The 19,937-nt window shown below is 41.3% G+C and overlaps 2 protein-coding genes across 3 annotated transcripts in view; both read right to left on the reverse strand.

Moving 5' to 3' along the window:
* Positions 1–1,699, reverse strand: part of BMS1 (BMS1 ribosome biogenesis factor) — a 44,243-nt gene extending 42,544 nt beyond the window's left edge. The window contains exon 1 of one of the 2 annotated variants that reach the window (XM_068547521.1): positions 1,611–1,699. The gene's annotated coding sequence lies outside the window, so the exon portion shown is untranslated. The remainder of the gene's footprint in view (positions 1–1,610) is intronic. The other variant, XM_068547522.1, reaches the window with a different exon arrangement.
* A 16,187-nt stretch (positions 1,700–17,886) lies between these two features.
* LOC137767009 (zinc finger protein 33B-like) lies at positions 17,887–19,878 on the reverse strand. The gene has a single exon (XM_068547546.1). It carries the CDS (start codon positions 19,558–19,560, stop codon positions 18,379–18,381), a length of 1,182 nt encoding a protein of 393 aa, XP_068403647.1. The 5' UTR covers positions 19,561–19,878; the 3' UTR covers positions 17,887–18,378.
* Positions 19,879–19,937: the final 59 nt, after the last annotated feature.

The raw sequence follows: 19,937 nt of genomic DNA on the forward strand, positions 1-19,937 counted from the left end.
ACTGAGCCTGAGCTCTAGAGCTCACGAGCCACAACTACTGAGCCCTCGTGCCACAACTACTGAAGCCGGCGTGCCTAGAGTCCATGCTCCGCAACAAGAGAAGGCACTGCAATGAGAAGCCCGCGCACCGCAACGAAGAGCAGCCACCGCTCGCAACTAGAGAAAGCCCGCACGCAGCAACGAAGATCCAACACAGCCATAAATAAATAAATTATCCCCAATTTCACTTATCTCTATTATGCTATAAATTAGTTACCTCTGCTTAAGTGACTTTTTATTTGTCTTAAATGTCTACATCAGCACTGTCCATTTCTGCAGTGATGAAAATATTCTACATTTTTCAGCACAGTAGCCACCAGCCACATGTAGCTACTGAGAACTTAAAACGTACCTAGTGAAACTGAGAAACTGAATTTTAAATTTTATTTAATTTTAATTAATTCAACTCTAAATTTAAATAGCCATATGTGACTAGTGGTTACCATACTAACTCAGCCCTAAATATCAACTGGACTAATGAAATGGCCTCCAAACTTACACTATTTTTAAGATATTTTACTCTGAACAACTAAAGCATTTTAACAACCCTCCAACATAATAGCAGTATTACTTTTAAAACTGTTGAATATGTAAAATTTTCAAGTTCTAATACTCATCTATTTGCCTTTAAAAAACAGCAATATCTCCATGCGTGAGATCTGACTGACTGTGGATGACGCCTGGACACCACATGGAACATGGATTTGTAGAAACCCTTACAATGACTTCTGAGAGGCCCAGGAATTTATGGCCCATAAGTTGGAAACCACTGGATTAGAGAGTTCTTTAGGAAATTGGGTCGCATACAATCTGCTGCGCTCGCTTGAAAAAAAAAAAAAGGGTGGGGTGGGGTCACTTCATTCAATTAAGGTACTGAATTCATTTCAGTTCGATAAATATTTGCATCGGCCTATAATGCACTAGGCATTGTGCATAGAAACGGCTACAGCTGCGATCTGAACTAGTGGAAGAAATACAAACGTACGTCTTCTGTACCATGCTATAAGGGCCGCATCAGAAGTGTGCACAACCGCTGGAGGTCAGCCAGAGGTTCCCACGGACACACACCAGAGGAAACAGAAAGTCCACATATACCAGCATAATGTCAAAAAACCCTAGCCGGGAGTCAGGAGAGCTGGGTTCTAGGAACGCTTTCACTAAACAGCTGTAGAATTCCAGAGACATTTATTTTTCTTCTCCACTATATTTGGGTTCCGAACTTGTACGGATGCCTTCCTCCTTTTTTCGGGGTATGGGGGTGGGAAAAGCACAATTTGGAGTCCACAGATCTGGCTCCGGTTTAAGTCACCTGCAAGCATTACCCCGGTAGGAAACGACCTCTCATCTCTCCCTGTCACCTCCCCTCCCGGTGCCGGCTCTCTGCGTGAATTCATTCAGCACTTCTCCGGCAGGTACCAAATATGTCTGCCCGGGCCACGAGGCGCTGCTCGGGAGTAGACTGTCCGGGAGAACCGAGCGAGGACCTTACCACGCGCGCGACTCGCGACCCTCCCGGAGCCCCAGCCCCGAAGACCCCACCGCCGCCGCCTCCCCCAGCCCGCGACCGTTACCGGGAACACAACTGCAGCTCCTCCTCAGGCCCGCATGGACAGCGCCGGAAACGGAAATGCAACGTACCCGAGGACTCTACACGCCGGCGGGAAACAAGGAGGCTGAAGAAAGAGAACTGCGGAAGGACGACTTTCAGGGGAAAGCCGAAGGAAGGCTCGTGATTGGCTGAGGGCGGACGCAGGCAAAGTCTGCGCGGTGCTCTCCACCTGGAGCCCCGCCCCACCCCGCCCCGCTGCCGCGCCGCAGGGCGTCGCTTTGCAGCCCAGCAACCGCACTGCACTGGTGATACCCTGGGTCTCCGAGCCCCGGGTGCAGCGCACGCCCGAGTTCACCCGGAGGCCGTGGTGACGGTGCGGCATGGTACCCGCTCCCTGGTTCGGGACAAAAGCCAGAAATAACACATTTATCCTGGTCACCCCGGAGTCACTGCGCCGGCCAACTCCTAAAGCCCCAGGCACTGCGTCCTCCGACTGGCCCAATGGAGTAGCACTCGGATGGGAGTCGCACCGGTTGGTCCGCTTGCTCATCCTTAAAGATGACAGAGCTGGAGATTTCTCGGACGTCTTTAGTGCTAGGACCCTCTTTTGCTGGGACCAACACTCTGAGGGCAGGGACAGACTCTGACCCAGCACGAAATGCTTTGGCCTTTCCCTGTTGCAGGAAAAAGAGCTTTCCCTGGGGGATGCACTTCTTGCCGTTTTCTTGAAGCACAACTTTGCCTTCCCAGTGCTCTGCCAATTCCCACCTCTCGGGTGAGCTGGAATACCCTAGTGCCTACAAAGCTAGGTACATTTTCAGAGTTTGAATCTCCCTCTTGTCTTGGAGGCTTTCTTTTCAATATGATCCCACCAAAGCACCCGAGACTCAGTTCTTCTACCTCACAAAACTAGGCTCATCTATGCTTCATGCCTTTTCACAGCGGACCTGTTCTCTCCCTCAGCATCCCACAGGTATTCACTCTGCCTACACTACACATTCTGTGCTGTGCTTGGGAGGCTACTGTATAGGGCACACACTTCTCTCATCTGTGAAGAGCTTATAATTTTGTGACACCCTACAACACTGTTCCCCTCACTTCTTGGAGATTTCAGTATACAGGTACGTAATCCTTCTAACAACCTCTTGGCTCCATGAATCCCACTCTTATCCTCTTTCTTACCTCAGACTCTCACTCTCCCTGTGATCACACCCTAGACTTTGTCCCGTTCAAGGAATGGAACCCTGGAAGCATCCCACTATAACCACCACCTGCTTTCTTTCCAGGTTACTCCCTCTAATGCCCTGAAATCAAGACCTCCAACCCACATCGTACTACCTTATTCCCTTATGACTTCTCCCTCCCTAGTAACCTAGCTTAAACTCCATGGTGAATCATTATCATCAGTGTCTTGCATCCTCAACTCCCTCCCCTCCCTGTCACCTCATCATACCTGCTGGGTAAATTGAGAGCCCTGGATAAACCCAATTGCCCATCTACTTCATACTACAGCAGTGCATGGCTGGAGGAAAACCCAGAACCATGTGGACTACCCTCACTTTAATAATTCTAACTTTGCTTGGTCTATGCCATTCTTCTAAATGTGTATTTCACACCTCCTCTTCCCTCTTCGATCCTTCTCACCACCTCCCCCTTCCTTGCTTCCTACTTCACTGAGAAAATGGAAGTGGAGACTCCCGTCACCAAAGACTTCCACCACCACATCCAGCTGTGTCCCTCCCTCTCTGCTGCCTGCCTGTTACTGTAGATGAACTACCCCTGTGTCCACCTAAAGGAATTCTGTACTTGAGTGCTGGATCGCATCATCCCTCACTACTCCAGGGCGTCACTCCAGCCCATCTATTCTCTCCCCAGCATCATGTCTTCATTGGACTATTCCCATCATACAGCATGCGTTATTTCTCTCATCTTCAAAACAAACAAACTCCTCATGACCCCATTTCCTCTGTGTTACCACACCTTTCCCCTGCTCCCCTTTGAGGCAAAATTTCACAAAAGAACTGTCAGTATGTTTTCTGATTCCTCTCCTCCTATTCTTTGATTCACTTTGCTCCCAGAATACCACCTGCCACCCTGGCTGCTCCTCCACGGTGGCCTTTGCTGGTTCTTCCACTCCTGCCTGACCTATTAAAGTGGTAGCCCACAGGGCTCAGCCTTTGGTCTTCTTCTGTGTCTATACTTATTCCCTTGGTGACTTCATTCTGTCTTTTAGTTTTATATGCCATCTGTATCAGTCACTGATTTATTGTAACTGTGCTACAAATTCATCCTTCATTACCTACTCTGCAAAAATGGAGTTAGGCCCTTTATATTTCCTTTGACACTGGTATGATGTTAGGTGTTGTCAATAGAGGGTGACGGAGAGACTTTGCAGGAGGAAGCAGTCTTTCTTCCTGGTTCTGCTGTGCTTCCTGGCTGGGCTTCTGAAGGTGGGTACTTCTCCAGGGCCAGCTCCTCCGGTATGTGGTGGCCAGCAGCCCCCCATTCCCCCATCCCAACTTCCCAGCAGTTGTGTCATGGCGTGACTCTCGCAAGGCACCGCCCCTTTCCCCAGCACCTAAAGAGGGATTTCCAACAAGTTCCAGTGGTGCAGCACCACAGGGACTCCCCTGACACTGGTAGGCCATGGCCACACCCCTCCAGTGAGGTCTGGATCTCAGCTGTTGGGGGGCAAGTGTGGGGCTGGGGGAGGGACCTCTTCCTGGGCCCTCCACCTCCACCCTAGGGTAGTGGCTGCTCCTCACATCTGCTGTTCTTATACGCTTTAGAGTTCTCTTTACTTCTTACTAAGTCCATGCCTCATTGCTCCAATTCCCTGTTGTAGTTAATAATTCTTGGGGTTTTTTTGCACAGTTAATTCAGTAATTTTTATATTCTCCTTTTATCATTTGTTATAAGTTTCTTAAATAAGAGAATTTCATAGGCTATGATATGTCACCAATGACATGTACAAAATAAGTTATAGGAAGAGATTATGTTTACACACACTTCAGCAATAGTGATATGGATGATTTATTCTGGAACACACTACAGCCTTAAAATTCAGTAATTGGGAAATTAAAGGCTAAAAATATGCAGATTTATAGCAAAACACACTGCAGGATAAATCAAATATCTCTCAGCAATGGAAAATAATAACAAACACTATTTAATTATTAAACAGTAAAAAAAAGCTAACATTTATTTAGCTTTTTATAAAGCTAAATAACATTTATAAATTTATAAACATTTATAAAGCTAACATTTATTTAGCATGTGAAAGACACCTTAGTAAGCACTTTACATTTCATCTCATTTATTCCTCACAAAACCACTATCAGGTATATTTTTATTGTCAATTTATTACTAAGGAAAATGAGGCAAAGAGAGCTTTAGTAGCTGATGATCACTTAACAGTGTCAGGATCAAGACTTAAACCAGGTAGTTTGACACCAAGGCTAATACAGGAGAAATGAGAAACTAATATTTCTCAAGAAAATACTGCAAACACACTGAAAACTAAGCATCTGTATTATAACTCTTCCTGTAGTGAGTATCAGAAAATAGAATCCAAACTGGACTGGGCAAATGGAGAATGTATTGGTTAATACAGCTGACAGGCCCAAGAGTATAAATTACTTCAAGAAAAGCTTGATTCAAGGGCACACATAATGGCACATCTCTCCATTTGTGGTTATGTTTTCCTTTATCATGGATTCTGTATTTAGGCTTCATTTGGTATCAAGATGGCTCTCAGCAGCAGTAAGTCCACATCCACCAGGTTAAATTTCAAAGAGGAAAGGAAAGGAGAGGGTTGAGGAAGAAGGGAAAAGGGAAAGAGATACTTCCACAGAAGTCCTAGCCTGTAACTGTTGAATTGTTGTAAAATACCATCCTGTAATAATTCTTAACATAAACTTTGCCTGTTCAAATTACAGTGTGGTTTCTTTTTCCCGACTGGACCCTGATCAATATAATATCATTTGCCAACAATTCCCAAATTTGTATCAATGACTCAGACCTCTCTCCTGAACTCCAGCCACCTCCCTGACAATCCAGCTGGATGTCAAATAGACATCTCAAATGTAACAGGCCCTAATGGAACTAATGATCTTCTCTCTAACTGGCTGCCCAGCTTTTATCTCAGTTGATGACAGTTCTGTCCATAAAGATGATTAGGCCAAACACCGTGGACACATCCTGGCCTCCTCTCTTTTTCTATCCTCCATATCCAACCTGTCAGGAAATTCCTGTTGATCCTACCTTTAAAATATAACCAGTATCCAACCACGTATCACCATCTCCAATACTCCTGCTCTGGGCTGAGCCCCATCTTACCACAAATGGGTTACTGCATGACCTCTTAATTAGTCTTCCTCCAATCACCCTTACCCTTGCACAGTCACTTCACAATGCAGCAGCCAGAGTGATCCTGTAAAAACGTAAGGCATCAATCGCAATTTAAATTGGTATAAACACCTTGGAAGATGGTTTGGCATATTTATTATTACTGAGCATACACCTACTCTACAAGCCAGCGACAAAAATATATACTGAAAGACATGTACAAGAATGTTCATAGCATTGTCCAAACTTGGAAAACCCCAAAAGTCCATCAATAGAAGCATGAATAAACTATAGTATATTTATACAATGGAATAATACGTAACGATGAAAATAAGCTGCATTGAGCAACAACATAGATGATATTCAGCAAAAGAAGCGAGACACAAGATAATATGTTGTATGACTCCATTTATATAAAATTTGAAACTAGGTGATAGAAGTCAAGATAATTTACTTTTGTAGAGGAGGGATGTATGACTAGGTTGGGCCCTGGGGACAGCTTCTCGAATGCCAGTGATGTTCTCTTTCCTCATCTGGTGCTAACTGATGGGTATTTTTACTTTGTAAATATTTATTGGGCTGTACACTTGTGCTTTGTGTGCTTTCTGAGTGTATATTATATTTAATTTTCAAGTTTATAAAACAAACATGTAAGATCATGTTATTCGTCTGCTCAGAGCCCTTCAACGGCATCCAATTCACTTCAGGAAAAAGTCAAAATCCTTACAATAACCTCCCAGCTCTGCAGACTTCGGTCCCATCTTCTCAGACCTCATTTCCTATTACACTCTCCTTTGCTCACTGGACTTCAGTGCCACTGGCCTCCTTGCTCTTCCTTGAAGATGCAGGTATGTTCCTGCCTCTGAGTCTCTGCACTGGTTTCTCTTCCTCCAGATATTCATGTAGCCAGTTCCTTCACCCCCTTTAAGCTTTTGCTCAACTGTCCCCTCTCTCTGAAGCCTTTTCTGACTTCCCACCCTTACCCCCAGTGCTCTTATCCTGACCTAATTTTTATAGCATTTATCACCTTGAAACATACAAACATGTAATTAACTCTCTCTCTCTCTGCTAAAGGCAGGGAATTTTGTATGTTTTATTCACTGGTACAAGTGGCTAGAACAGTGCCTGGCATATATAATACCTGTTTGTTGAATAATGAATGGATTTAAATGAAAATGTGGTAGGCATCTTCTGACATGATCCCAATGATCCCCACCCGCTGGTATTCACACCTCTGAATTCGCCCTGGCGTTTGAAGCCAGACCTACTGACTCGCTTCTAATGAATGGAAACTAACAAAAGTGATGGGATGTCACTTCCGTGGTTAAGTTATAAATGACTGTGACTTCCTTCCTGTGGGTATACTCTCTCCTGCCATCTCAGCTTGCACACTTTCATGAAGCAAGCTGAGGACAGCCTCCAAGTGTTCCCCTCAGTGAGGGACTGAGGCCCTCAGGCTAAGGGCCTGCACAGACCTGAATCCTGCCAACAACCACGGTGAGTGAGCCTGGAAGCTTATCTTTCCCCAGTCGACCTTTGAGATGATAACAGCCAAGACTGTGGTCTGTCAGAGACCCTAGGCCAGAGGCACCCATCTAAGCTGTGCCCAGATGCTGACCCACAGAAACTGTGAGATAAAAGTGTTGCTGCAAGCCACTAAGTTTTGGGGTAATTTGTTACACAGCAATCAACAACTAATACAGGAAAACAAAACATGCACCTGTTAAACAATACAGATAGAAAGCAGAAGTCAGAGAAAAAACATGAATGCTTATAAGTACCTACAATTTGACAGGCACTTCCAGATGCTTTTAATATGTTATCTCAAAAATGGATATACAGTAAGTGACATGTTAGAGTTCTCCAGAGAAACAGAACCAATAGGGGTGTGTGTGTACGTAGAGAGAGAGAAAGAGAGAGATCTATTTTAAGGGACTGGCACACATGATTGTGGGAATGGCAAGTCTGAAATGTGCAGGGTAAGCCACCAGTCTGAGACCTAGGGAAGAATTAATGTTGCAGCCTGAGTCTCTAGAGACAGAATGCCCTCTCTTAAGGCCTTCAACTGATTGGATGAGGCCCACCCACATTATGGAACGTAATCTGGTTAACAAAGTCTACTTATTTAAATGTTCATCTCATCTCAAAAAAAAAAAAACCTGCAGAGCAACATCAGAACTGGTTGATGAATTATATGGGTACTGTGACCTACTCAAGTTGACACATAAAATTGACTATCACAAATGGCAAAGCTATCGGATTTCAGGTAAGGGAAAGAACAGCATGTGCTAGAGCTCTCAGGCCATTTTTCAGAAGATTCATCAAGAATGGGTTAACAGGGACTTCCCTGGAGGCACAGTGGTTAAGAATCCGCCTGCCAATGCAGGGGACATGGGTTCGAGCCCTGGTCCGGGAAGATCCCACATGCCACGGAGCAACTAAGCCCGTGCGCCACAACTGCTGAGCCTGTGCTCTAGAGCCCGCGAGCCACAACTACTGAGCCTGCGTGCCACAACTACTGAAGCCCGCGTACCTAGAGCCCCTGCTCTGCAACAAGAGAAGCCACCACAATGAGAAGCCCAAGCACTGCAACGAAGAGTAGCCCCCGGTCGCCACAACTAGGGAAAGCCCCCGCACAGCAACGAAGACCCAACGCAGCCAAAAATAAATTACTTTTAAAAAATGGGTTAACATAGGGACTTCCCTGGCGGTCCAGTGGTTAAGACTCTCCACTCCCAATGCAGGGTGCATGGGTTCGATCCCTGGTCAGGGAACCAAGATCCCACATGCCGCAGCCAAAAAAAAAAAAAAAAAAGGGTTAACATGGTTGAAGAAGATAAGGAAGAGGTTTACATATGAGAAAAAGACACATGAGCAAAGACTGCAACCATTTAGGGTAAAGAGAATTAATATTTTTGTCTATCAAGTACTTATTTCTTTGCATTATGAAATAGTGCAATGCCCCTGGCCACCAGTATAAAAAAATGCAATGTAAATAATACATATATGATACAAAGAATGAAACAAACACAGGCATACACATTACCCAACTTAAGGAAAATAATATAACCAATAACTTTAAAGCTCCCTGTGTGCCCTCCGCTATGAGATCCTGAAAAAAGCGACCCTTATTAATAATTTTATCATTATGAATATCATATTCATTATAGTTTTATTGCTATGTACACTTCCATAAATTATGTATTAAGTTAAATATTTTTAGACTGCTACATAGTATTCTATTATATGAATATAATATTATAAATTTATTCATTCTTCTGTCTACTATATGTTTGGGTTGCTACTAGTTTTTGGTTTTGCTCTTATAAACAATGTCTCTTGGTACATATGTGAAATTGCCAGATCAGAGGAGCTCATGTGATACTGCCAAATGATTTTCAAAGTAAGTCTACCACAACAATGAGATAATACTACACGCATATTAGAATGACTAAATTTTTTAAAAAATCTACAAGACCAAATGGTGGTGAGGATGTGGAGCAACAGGAATGCTCATTCATTGCTGGTGGAAATGCAAAATGGTACAGCCCCTTTGGAAGACAGTTTGGCAATTTCTTACAAAGCTAAATATACTCTTACCACACAATATGGAAATGATCTAATTAGAAAAATACATTTTTGACCCTCATGAAATAATTGTTTCATGCAATATTTATTAATGATGATATGAGGATTAGAGGAAAGTTGACAGGGAACTTTACAAAACCACCAAGCTGTCATCACCTAAAGCCATCAATCAATCTTAGGGTCACTGTAAGTGTGAGTGTCAAAGATTAGGTGTCGGGGCTTCCCTGGTGGCGCAGTGGTTGAGAATCTGCCTGCCAATGCAGGGGACACGGGTTCAAGCCCTGGTCTGGGAAGATCCCACATGCCGCGGAGCAACTGGGCCCGTGAGCCACAACTACTGAGCCTGCGCGTCTGGAGCCTGTGCTCTGCAACAAGAGAGGCCGCGATAATGAGAGGCCCGCGCACTGCAATGAAGAGTGGTCCCCGCTTGCCGCAACTAGAGAAAGGCCTCGCACAGAAACGAAGACCCAACACAGCTAAAAATAATAAATAAATATATAAATAAATAAATTTAAAAAAAAAAAAAAAGATTAGGTGTCTACTCATGATGATGATGACGTATACGGCACCACCTATCAAGTATTCGGGCCCTCAAAAGCTGAACCTGAATCTAGTCAAGCCTTCAGTTCTAACTTCCTGCTTATAGGAAATACAAGGGATTTGAGAACAATTTCAAATGCCACCACCAGGAAGCAATCAGCCAAATCAACAATCAAGCAATATATTACAGGGCAATGGACCTGTTTTCTTCAAGTCAATGGCATAAAAAAAAGGGGTGGGAGACAGCATTCAATTTAAAAAAGACTTGAGAGACCTAACCACCAAATGCATAGTGTGGACTGTGTTTGAATCCCGATTTGAACACACCAACTATAAAAAGATATTTTTGAGACTATCAGGAATTCTGAGTGTAGATTGGACATTAAATAACATTAAAGAATTACTAAAGTTGTTGGGTTTGATAACAGCACTGTGGTGTTATACAAGAAAATGTCTATTTTTTAGGATCCATTCTGGAGTATGTAGGAGTAACATGATATGGTATCAGAGATTTGCTTTAAAAGTTGACAAGAAAACATAAAAGAAAAAAAGATAAAAGAAGTGTATCAAAATGTTGACATTTGTTGATCCAAGTGAAGGGCATCATCCAATCCCCTCTACTTTTGTATATATTTTTTTAAACTTCTATAATAAAAAGCTTTTTAAATAGCCTCTCTCCTTTGGCCTCACATTATCCAGCAGCCACATACTTTTTCTTTTTTCCCTCATAAAGAGATGCTTCTCAAAAGTGTTGTCAACTTTCAGTCTCCATTTTCTCACTTTACCTTACTTTTCAATGCACTACAATTTTGATTTCACACCCACTGCTCTAAATTACCTTCAATAAATTCCCCAGTGATTTCTATGTCATCACATTGCAAAGTTTCAATTTTTATTTCATCTGATGTCGAAGGACCATTGAAGAGTTACACATTTTGCTCAAAAGTGACTTCCTTGGGCTTCATGTATATACATATCTCCTACTGATTCTAATTCTCTGGAGAACCCTATCATCTTTTTTATTATATTGAATACCTTCTGCGCTTACTGGCTGCTTCCACCACAAGAATGCAAGCTCTGTTCAGATCACAATTTTGTCTCGTTTGCTCACTTTGTGCCTAAACCATAGAACAGGATCTGGCACATAGTTGATGCTCAGTAAATAATTACAAAAGCGACAGAACATTTTATTAATATTCTAAAATACTTTTGACAGGTCAGTTTTTAAATTCTAAATCTTGAATCCATGTGAAACTTTTTGTTACATGCTAAAGACCTAGCCTTACCGAGATACTTAGCAGTACTTTTTAAAGCCACTAGTATTTGGTATCCCAGGAGCTAGGAAACCCATCCCAAGAAACTCCACCAAATTTCATCAGATTTATGGTACCTAGACATTTGGGTGAATTGCTCTTTCTCAAAATCCTCTAAATTTGCGAATGTTCCTGGCATTCCAGAAAATCATCTTTTTGACTGCAAGGTAAGGCTGGAATTCTGTAAGACACTATCAGGCTAGTTTTCCTTCGAGGGCTTTGTAGGCACTGGCTTCATAAGTAGACCTTGTTCCTTAAAAATGACATCATACCCAGGACTTCCCTGGCAGTCCAGTGGTTAAGACTTCGCCTTCCAATGCAGGGGGTATGGGTTTGATCCCTGGTCAGGGAGCTAAGATCCCACATGCCTCCGGGGGAAAAACCAAAACATAAAACAGAAGCAATGTTGTAACAAATTCAATAAAGACTTTAAAAATGGTCCACATCAAAAAAAACCCAAAAACCTTAAAAAAAAACAATAAAGACATCATACCCAATCAAATATGCAACACTAACAAATGTGATGCTCTAGTTAAGTCCTTAGTTGTGCAATCAATTTGTCCAAATATATCCTGGTTAAAAAGGAAAGATTCTTATTGAACCTATGAAAATAACTATATTGCCACGAAAGTAAGGAGACATAGTAATAGTTTCTGAATTCTGAGATGCCAGTGAGACTCAGACATCATTTTTTAATGTTTCAATTTAGTTTACAAAAGCAGAGTCTACTAAATTGTTTTGGATTATAAATAGAAAAGTTTCCTCATAAATCCAGTTAATTATTTTGCTAGGCTGCTGTAACAAACCAAAGGCTGAGTGGCTTAAACAACAGAAATGTATTTTCTCACCGTTCTGAAGGCTAGAAGTCCAAGATCAAGGTGTCAGTAGGTTTGGTTTCTCAAGAGGCCTCTCTCCCTTGGCTTGCAGACGGCAACCTTCTTGCTGTGTCCTCATGTGGACTTTCCCGTTTGTGTGTGTTTGTGTGTGCTCCTAATGTCTCTTTGTGTGTCCAAATTTCCTCTTCTTATAAAGACATCAGTCAGATTCATTAAGGCCACCCTTAAGACCTCATTTTAACTTTATCATATCTTTATAAAGATCTTATGTCCAAATACTGTCATGTTTGGGGTACTGGGTGTTGGGACTTCAATATATGAATTTTGGGGGAACACAATTCATCCCATAACATACAGGAAATAGAAAATTAAAACTACATAAAATATTCCTATGAATAGCAATAATAAAATTTTTCTCATCAATTCATTTGATCCAATGTAATATATTCTTGTTCCTCTGGGTCTTGGGTTACTAGTCTGCTCTCCTGAAGCCATCTACTTTTGGACTGAAGAGTCTTGGAAATCCCAAGTCCACTGGTAAAGTCTGAAAGTTGTCCAAGTGATGTTATCTCAGAAGCTGTAACCAGGGGTCTATTCTTTGAAGTATCCATCATTGAAGTACTTTGGACAGTACTGTTCCATGAGGCTCCATGACTGTCCTTTGTTGAAGACAGAAACTCTGACCTGTTGAGCTTATAGCAGAGTGCTCAGGCAAGCCTCAGAATGAAAAACTATCTGCAGATGACAGACACTTGGTGGCTGTGGTTAATTTATATCTGTAGCAAATAATAACAGAATGAGAATACAATTCTCTATTGAAGAATTGTACATAACTACTTCCTAAGAATTTTATTCCTATGGTTATAAACATATTATCAACAGAGAGGGCACTGACAAACCTCCAGAGATATCCATAAAGTATAAAATTTCTGAAATATTTGTATTAATAACACTTTACCTTTACAAATTTAACCTAGGGCAGATTGAGGAGTATCTCTTCTGATTTGTTAACTCTTTGCATGCAACTTTTACCATAGTAACTCATCAAACCAGCCTAGTTGTTACTAGTATCTCTAAGTTGAAAGAACAAATCTTTGCGATTTTTCTTTGAAAAAAACCTCAGACATTTCTAGGTGTTAAAGCTATCCTGCCCACACAAAGATCATTGTCCTTACCTATCCTCAAGCAGAAAGAGACCTGATATCTTGTCCTTTATCCCTCAGTTCAGAGGAAAAGGGCTCTGATTGAGCCAAGGAGGGAAAGCTCCTTGTTCTGTGCTAAGAAAGATCACAAGACAAGGAAGGATCAGATGGATTCCCTTGAACCTCTCTTGGAGCCATCTACATGATTTTTCATGGCCACTGAAGTTGTCATAAGAGCAACTGCTGAGTCCACACATTTGATCACAAAATTCCAAATGAAGCTCTGACACTCAGCCCCAACTCCTTAACCTTGCTCTCCAGGCAGACTGAACCAGTGAAATGGTGATTGGGGGGGGGTAGTCTAGGACATCTGAGAGCTTCCTGGGGGTCTCATTTGAACTGCATTCTTGAGTTATCAACTTTTCAGAAAATATGATGGAAGCTACTGACACTCCCAAGGAACATGCAGTTCGTGTATGAACAAGATCATAAAAATCTGGGGTTGCTAGGTTAGGAAGTATGCTGAATTAACAATGTCAGTCTCCTCATACCTGCTTATGAAACCCTGAATATACTCCAAAAGGGAGGTGGTGGGAGCTCCAGAACCCATGGACCTCCAAACCCAACATCATTGCATGGAACTGAAATTCCAGAGGAGTGTAAAGTGACCAGATGAGGCAAACCATTTTTTATGCACGATTCTGGTGCTCCAGATGAAAAAAGAATTCTTATTTACACAACTTATGACAATATTCACTATATCAGTGCCAGTACAACAAGATTCACTGATAGCATCTTCAAGATGACACCAACACACTTCACTCAATTATTTACTGTGCGCAGTCTAGTACTGGGTTATACTATGCCGCCGATTTATGCACTGACAATGAAAGGATGAGAAGACACAGATATACATGTATGAGAAAGTACTTGCATTTGTATGGGAAAGAAACCTCAATATTAACCCTTCATCATGCATGACGGATTTCAAGATTGCAAATATCAGTTAAGATTCAACTACCCCTACCAAGTGCATAAGTAAAAGGATGCTTGTTACACAATCACTGTGGTAAAAAATGTCTTCTTTGGATCTAACGCCAGAGTATATGACAATGTACAGTAACACCTGTACATCCCTGTTGTTTGAACTTCCATTTGCCTATGGAAGTTATAAATGAAACTTCTGAGTACACTGTGGAGACTGTAAAAGAAAATTTAGATACCTAATGGATTATGTGGAGAGAGTGTATGTTCATGGAAGGCATGGCAGAAGCAGAAGATCAGAAACTGCAAGATTTCCACCAGAAACTTGGAATGTTTATACATCAGTACTAACTGGCGATCAGAGGACAAACAACACAGTAAAAGGCTGGCATAACAAATTTCAAAAGCTGATGGTAGTGCATCATCCTTCAATTTGGAGATTTACTGAAGTGTTAAAGGATGAATAGCAAAGCAATGAATAAGTTATCACCCAGTTCTTGGTAGTCACATTCAAAGAGGGCCACCAATTTCACAACGATAGTAACAAAATCAAATTCATACAACCAAAATTGTTAGCAGATATAACGAACGTGAAACCAATAATCAGGTCAAAATATACTCAAGAGCAATTGGTCATCGACTTAAGAGTAACCCTGCTAAACTTCATGACGAGGAAGAATAAATGTGAAATCCAAAATCCATCATGAAATACAACAAAAATAACATAAATTTTTAATGAAGTTAAATGTTTGTATTATTTAATGGATCATGGACCAAATGTCTCAATGGATGTTTTGGACAGGACCAAATGTCCTGAAAGGGTTCCAGGACCCACATCAGATACCAAAATTCGTGGATGCTGAAATCCCTTATATAAAATGGTGTATTACTTGCATATAATTTATGCATACCCTCCCATGTACTTTAAACCAACTCTAGATTAAATAATACCCAATACAATGCAAATAATATGTAAATAGTTGTAAACACAACGTAAATGGTATGTAAACAGTGCTGGCATGCAGCAAATTCAAGTTTTGCTTTTTGGAACTTTCCAGAATTTATTTTTCAAATATTTTCAATTCGTGGTTGGTTGAATGCATAGATGTAGAACCCTCGGGTATGGAGGGCCAACTGTATCTTACAATTTTATTTATCAGTCATAGTCAAAAAGCTGAAAATAAATTAGGTTAGATCATTATCTCCTGTGTCATACAGAGGAAAGTTGGACAATGAAACAAAAACAACATTCTGCTGGCATGGAAAAAGTGAGAGACAGCTGTTGAATAACTAATCAAAAGTCTGTAAAAGCTCCTACAAATCTGTTGCAAGGAAATTATACTACTCGTAGAAAAGCTAACACTTACTACACTCTATCCAATGGTCTAAGTACTTTACATTTACTAACTTACCTAATCTCCACTAGAACCCTATGGGGTAGGTAATATCATTATCATCATTTTGCAGATAAGGAACTGCATAACAGATAAGGGATGTGGCCCAGGTCACACAGCTAATATGCAGCAGAACTGGGATTTGAGTCTAGTAACTCTGGTTCCAGAGTCCATGCTCTTAACTGCTATATCAGAGGTCAGCAAACTTTGGCCCACAGGCCAAACCTGGCCAACAACCTGTTTTCCAATGGGCCATGAGCTAAGAATGGTTTTTACAGGTTGTAAAAGAAAAGTGACAGGAAGCACATGTGGCCTACAAGGTTAAAATATGTACTATATGGCCTTTTACAGAAAATGTCTGCCAACTTCTGCACCATACCATGGTTGTTAATACTAGGAAGTAAAGACAACCATATATAGCATGTTACTATACAAATAATTCCTAATTCCATCTAAACTGGGCTGGTACACTCAAACCTACTTAGGGTCCCCATTTAAACATTTCAGGATATTGAAAGAGGGGGTTGTTTTCTCGAGCATTACTGTTCACAGCTGCTTTCTTAAATTCAGGCTTATGCTAGAGGTAAAAATTGTGAACTTAGCCTCTATTTTGTATGTAAATAATTGTTATTAGAGAAACATGTGGCTGGCAAAATACTGTTGCCTTCTTTACTGAACAGACCGTTCAGTAACAATGGCCATACCCATTAATATACGCCAGGACATAGTAGAGAAAATGTGTGTACAGTTGACCTTTGAACAACACAGGTTTGAGCTGTGTGGGTCTACTTATATGTGGATTTTTTTCAATAGTAAATACTACAGGAGTATATATGGTTGGTTGAATCTGTGAATGTGGAACCATGATACAGAAGCCAACTATAATTTATACTCTATTTTCAACTGCACGGAGGTTCAGTGTCCCTAACCCCTGCGTTATTCAAGGGTCAACTGTAGCATGATACTTTAAATGTGTCACATATAATCTCACATAAAATATATATTGTGTTTGGACTTCCCTGGTGACACAGTGGTTAAGAATCCATCTTCCAATGCAGGGGACACGGGTTCAAGCCCTAGTCCAGGAAGATCCCAAATGCCGCGAAGCAACTAAGCCCATGGGCCACAACTACTGAGCCTGCACTCTAGAGCCTGCGAGCCACAACTACTGAGCCCACGTGCCACAACTACTGAAGCCCACGCGCCTAGAGCCCATGCTCCACAACAAGAGAAGCCACCAAAATGAGAAGCCTGCACACCACAACAAAGAGTAGCCCCTCGGGCTTCCCTGGTGGCGCAGTGGTTAAAAGTCTACCTGCCAATGCAGGGGACACGGGTTCGTGCCCCGGTCCGGGAAGGTCCCACATGCCGCGGAGCGGCTAGGCCCGTGAGCCTGCAAGTCTGGGCCTGTGCTCCACAACGGGAGAAGCCACGACACTGAGAGGCCCGCGCACCGCGATGAGGAGTGGCCCCCGCTCGCCGCAACTGGAGAAAGCCCTCACACAGAAACGAGGACCCAACACAGCCAAAATAAATAAATAAATAAATAAATAAATAGAAGAGTAGCCCCTGCTCTCCACACCTAGAGAAAAGCCCACATGCAGCAACGAAGACCTAACGCAGCCAAAAATAAACTAATTAAAATGTATATATATATATATATAGTGTTAAAATATAAAAGACTGCAGTGATATTTACAATGATAGTTATGTCATAATGATCATTAAATTAAGGATCTTGATGTTTTAGTTTGATTCTATTGGGTTCCAGTGAAAATTTTAAACACGGAAAATATTATACAATACACTCACATACAAAAGTCTCCCACAGCTCAAGGACTTTTCACACATACATAACGCTGTATACATGATTCATTCAAAATATTTGTGATGTTTTACAAAAACACATGTACTACAGCAGCTACATACATAGAAAATATTTTATTATATTTAGCAAAAGTTTTGTTACCAAAACAAACATTTTTCTAAAAAAAAAATTTCTTTGTTTTCTAAATTGTTTCCCTCAGTAAAAATTCTCTGAAATATAATAAAGTATGTTTTAGTGAAAACTTTCAGAAAGCCAAACGTTTACAAAGTTTTACTGTACTCTGATTTACCTGAGGTTCAGTGAAATATCAATCACCTTTTAGTAAAGCCTTTCTAAATTTGTTGTAACCAATAGATTTCTTGACTCTGATTTTTCCCATTACAGTGAGTTTGATTTATGGACGAGGCTTCTAAACATTCAGGATTTTGACAGGAGTCTCCACTCTTGTGTGAGTTCACCAACATACAGTGCATACAGACCTCTCAATGGAAGGCAACTACATTCCTACCCCACAGAGAACAGAGAACACAAAGGACTGCCATGGAGTCCATTATGTCTCAGACCTAGAAGTGAATGACATCATTATGCACACATCTCATTGGCCAGCTCTCATTCACATTGTCCCACGTGGTTGCAAGAGAAACTCAGAAATACAGATTAGCAATGTGCCCAGTAGCAAAAGGAAATGTATATTGATAAAAACACTGCCAGGGTTTCTTCCGTGTGAGTTCTCTGATATAAACTGAAGGCTGACTTCTGGTAGAAGGACTTCTCATATTCATTACACGCATAGAGTTTCTTCCCCAGATATAGCTTCTGTCATACCAAAGGCTCTGAATTATGGGAGGAGTGTTTTGTACAAATGTCTTTACATTGTTTCTCTTCTGTGTGTATTCCCTGATGTGTGGCAAGAGTGGGTTTGTGGCTGAAGGTCTTCCCACACTCATTACAATTATAGGGTTTCTCCCCTGAGTGAATTCTCTTATGTTTAACGAGGGTTGAACTATTAAAGAAAGATTTTCCACATTCGTTACAATCATAGGGCTTCTCTCCTGTGTGTGTTCTCTGATGTACATTGAGGGAGGCCTTCTGGCAAAACGTTCTCCCACGTTCTTTACATTCATAGGGTCTCTCCCCTGTATGAATTCTCTGATGTTGAATGAGTTGTGACTTTTGGCAGAAAGCTTTCCTGCATTTGCTACATTCAAAGGGTTTCTCCCCGGTATGAATCCTCTGATGTTTACTGAGGGTTGACTTCTCAGAAAAGGTTTTCCTACATTCAACACATTCATAAGGTTTCTCCCCTGTATGAGCTCTCTGATGTTTAAGGAGAACTGACTTCCCACAGAAGGTCTTCCTACATTCACTGCATTCACATATTTTCTCCCCTGTGTGAAGTCTTTGATGTTTATTGAGGGTTGACTTCATATAATACATCTTCCCACATTCACTACATTCATAGGGCTTCTCCCCTGAGTGTATTCTCTGATGTATAGTAAGTTTTGACTTTATACTGAAGGATTTCTCAAACTCATAACATTTATAAGGTTTTTCTCCTGTGTGAGACCTCTGATGCACAGTCAAGTCTGACCTTTGGGAGAAAGATTTTCCACGCTCACTACATTTATAAGGCCTCTCCCCTGTGTGTGTTCTTTGATGTTGACAACGGAGAGCTGACTTCTGATAGGTTTTCCCACGCTTAGTACATTCATAGGGTCTCTCTCCTGTATGAATTATTTGATATACAGTGAGGGCTGGCTTATGGTAAAAAGATTTCTCACATTCATTACATTGATAGGGTTTTTCTCCTGTGTGTGTTTTCTGGTGTACTGTGAGGTTTGACTTCTGGAAGAAGGCTTTTCCACATACGTTATGCTCGTGGTATTTCTCACCCATGTGAAGTCTATGATGTTTCTTCCAGAGGACTGACTTATCACAGGTTTCCCCACATTCATTAAGTTTATAGTGATTCTTCCTTGAGAAAATTACCTGATGTAACATGAGGTTTGACTCATCCTTGATGGTTTTCTCACACTCACCATAGTCACAGAGTTTCTCTCTTGTGTGAGTTCCCTCTTGAGTAATGAAGAGGGCATTACTGTGGAAGGCTTTAATGTGTTCATTATATTCAAAAAGTTACTCCACACTGTGACTCTCCTGTTGCTGAATAAAATCTTCATTATGATAGCAAGTGCTCTCATTTTTATTAAATTCATTAAGTTTCTCTCCAGTATGAGTTTTCTCATGATTAATTTCAGGAATCAATTTCTCACACCCATTGGTATCATCAGATTTCTTTCCTGAATAGTTTCTATTATTATTGGTTAACTCTGATATATTTTCTAAACTGATTCCACCTAGGTTATATTTACTGGCAT

The sequence above is a fragment of the Eschrichtius robustus genome, chromosome 7 (assembly GCF_028021215.1).
Source record: "Eschrichtius robustus isolate mEscRob2 chromosome 7, mEscRob2.pri, whole genome shotgun sequence".
NCBI lineage: Eukaryota > Metazoa > Chordata > Mammalia > Artiodactyla > Eschrichtiidae > Eschrichtius > Eschrichtius robustus.

Bases quoted from the DNA above. Each gene is read 5' to 3' on its own strand.
- LOC137767009 (XM_068547546.1), bottom strand. From the start codon at position 19,560: ATGTTACATCAGGTAATTTTCTCAAGGAAGAATCACTATAAACTTAAT.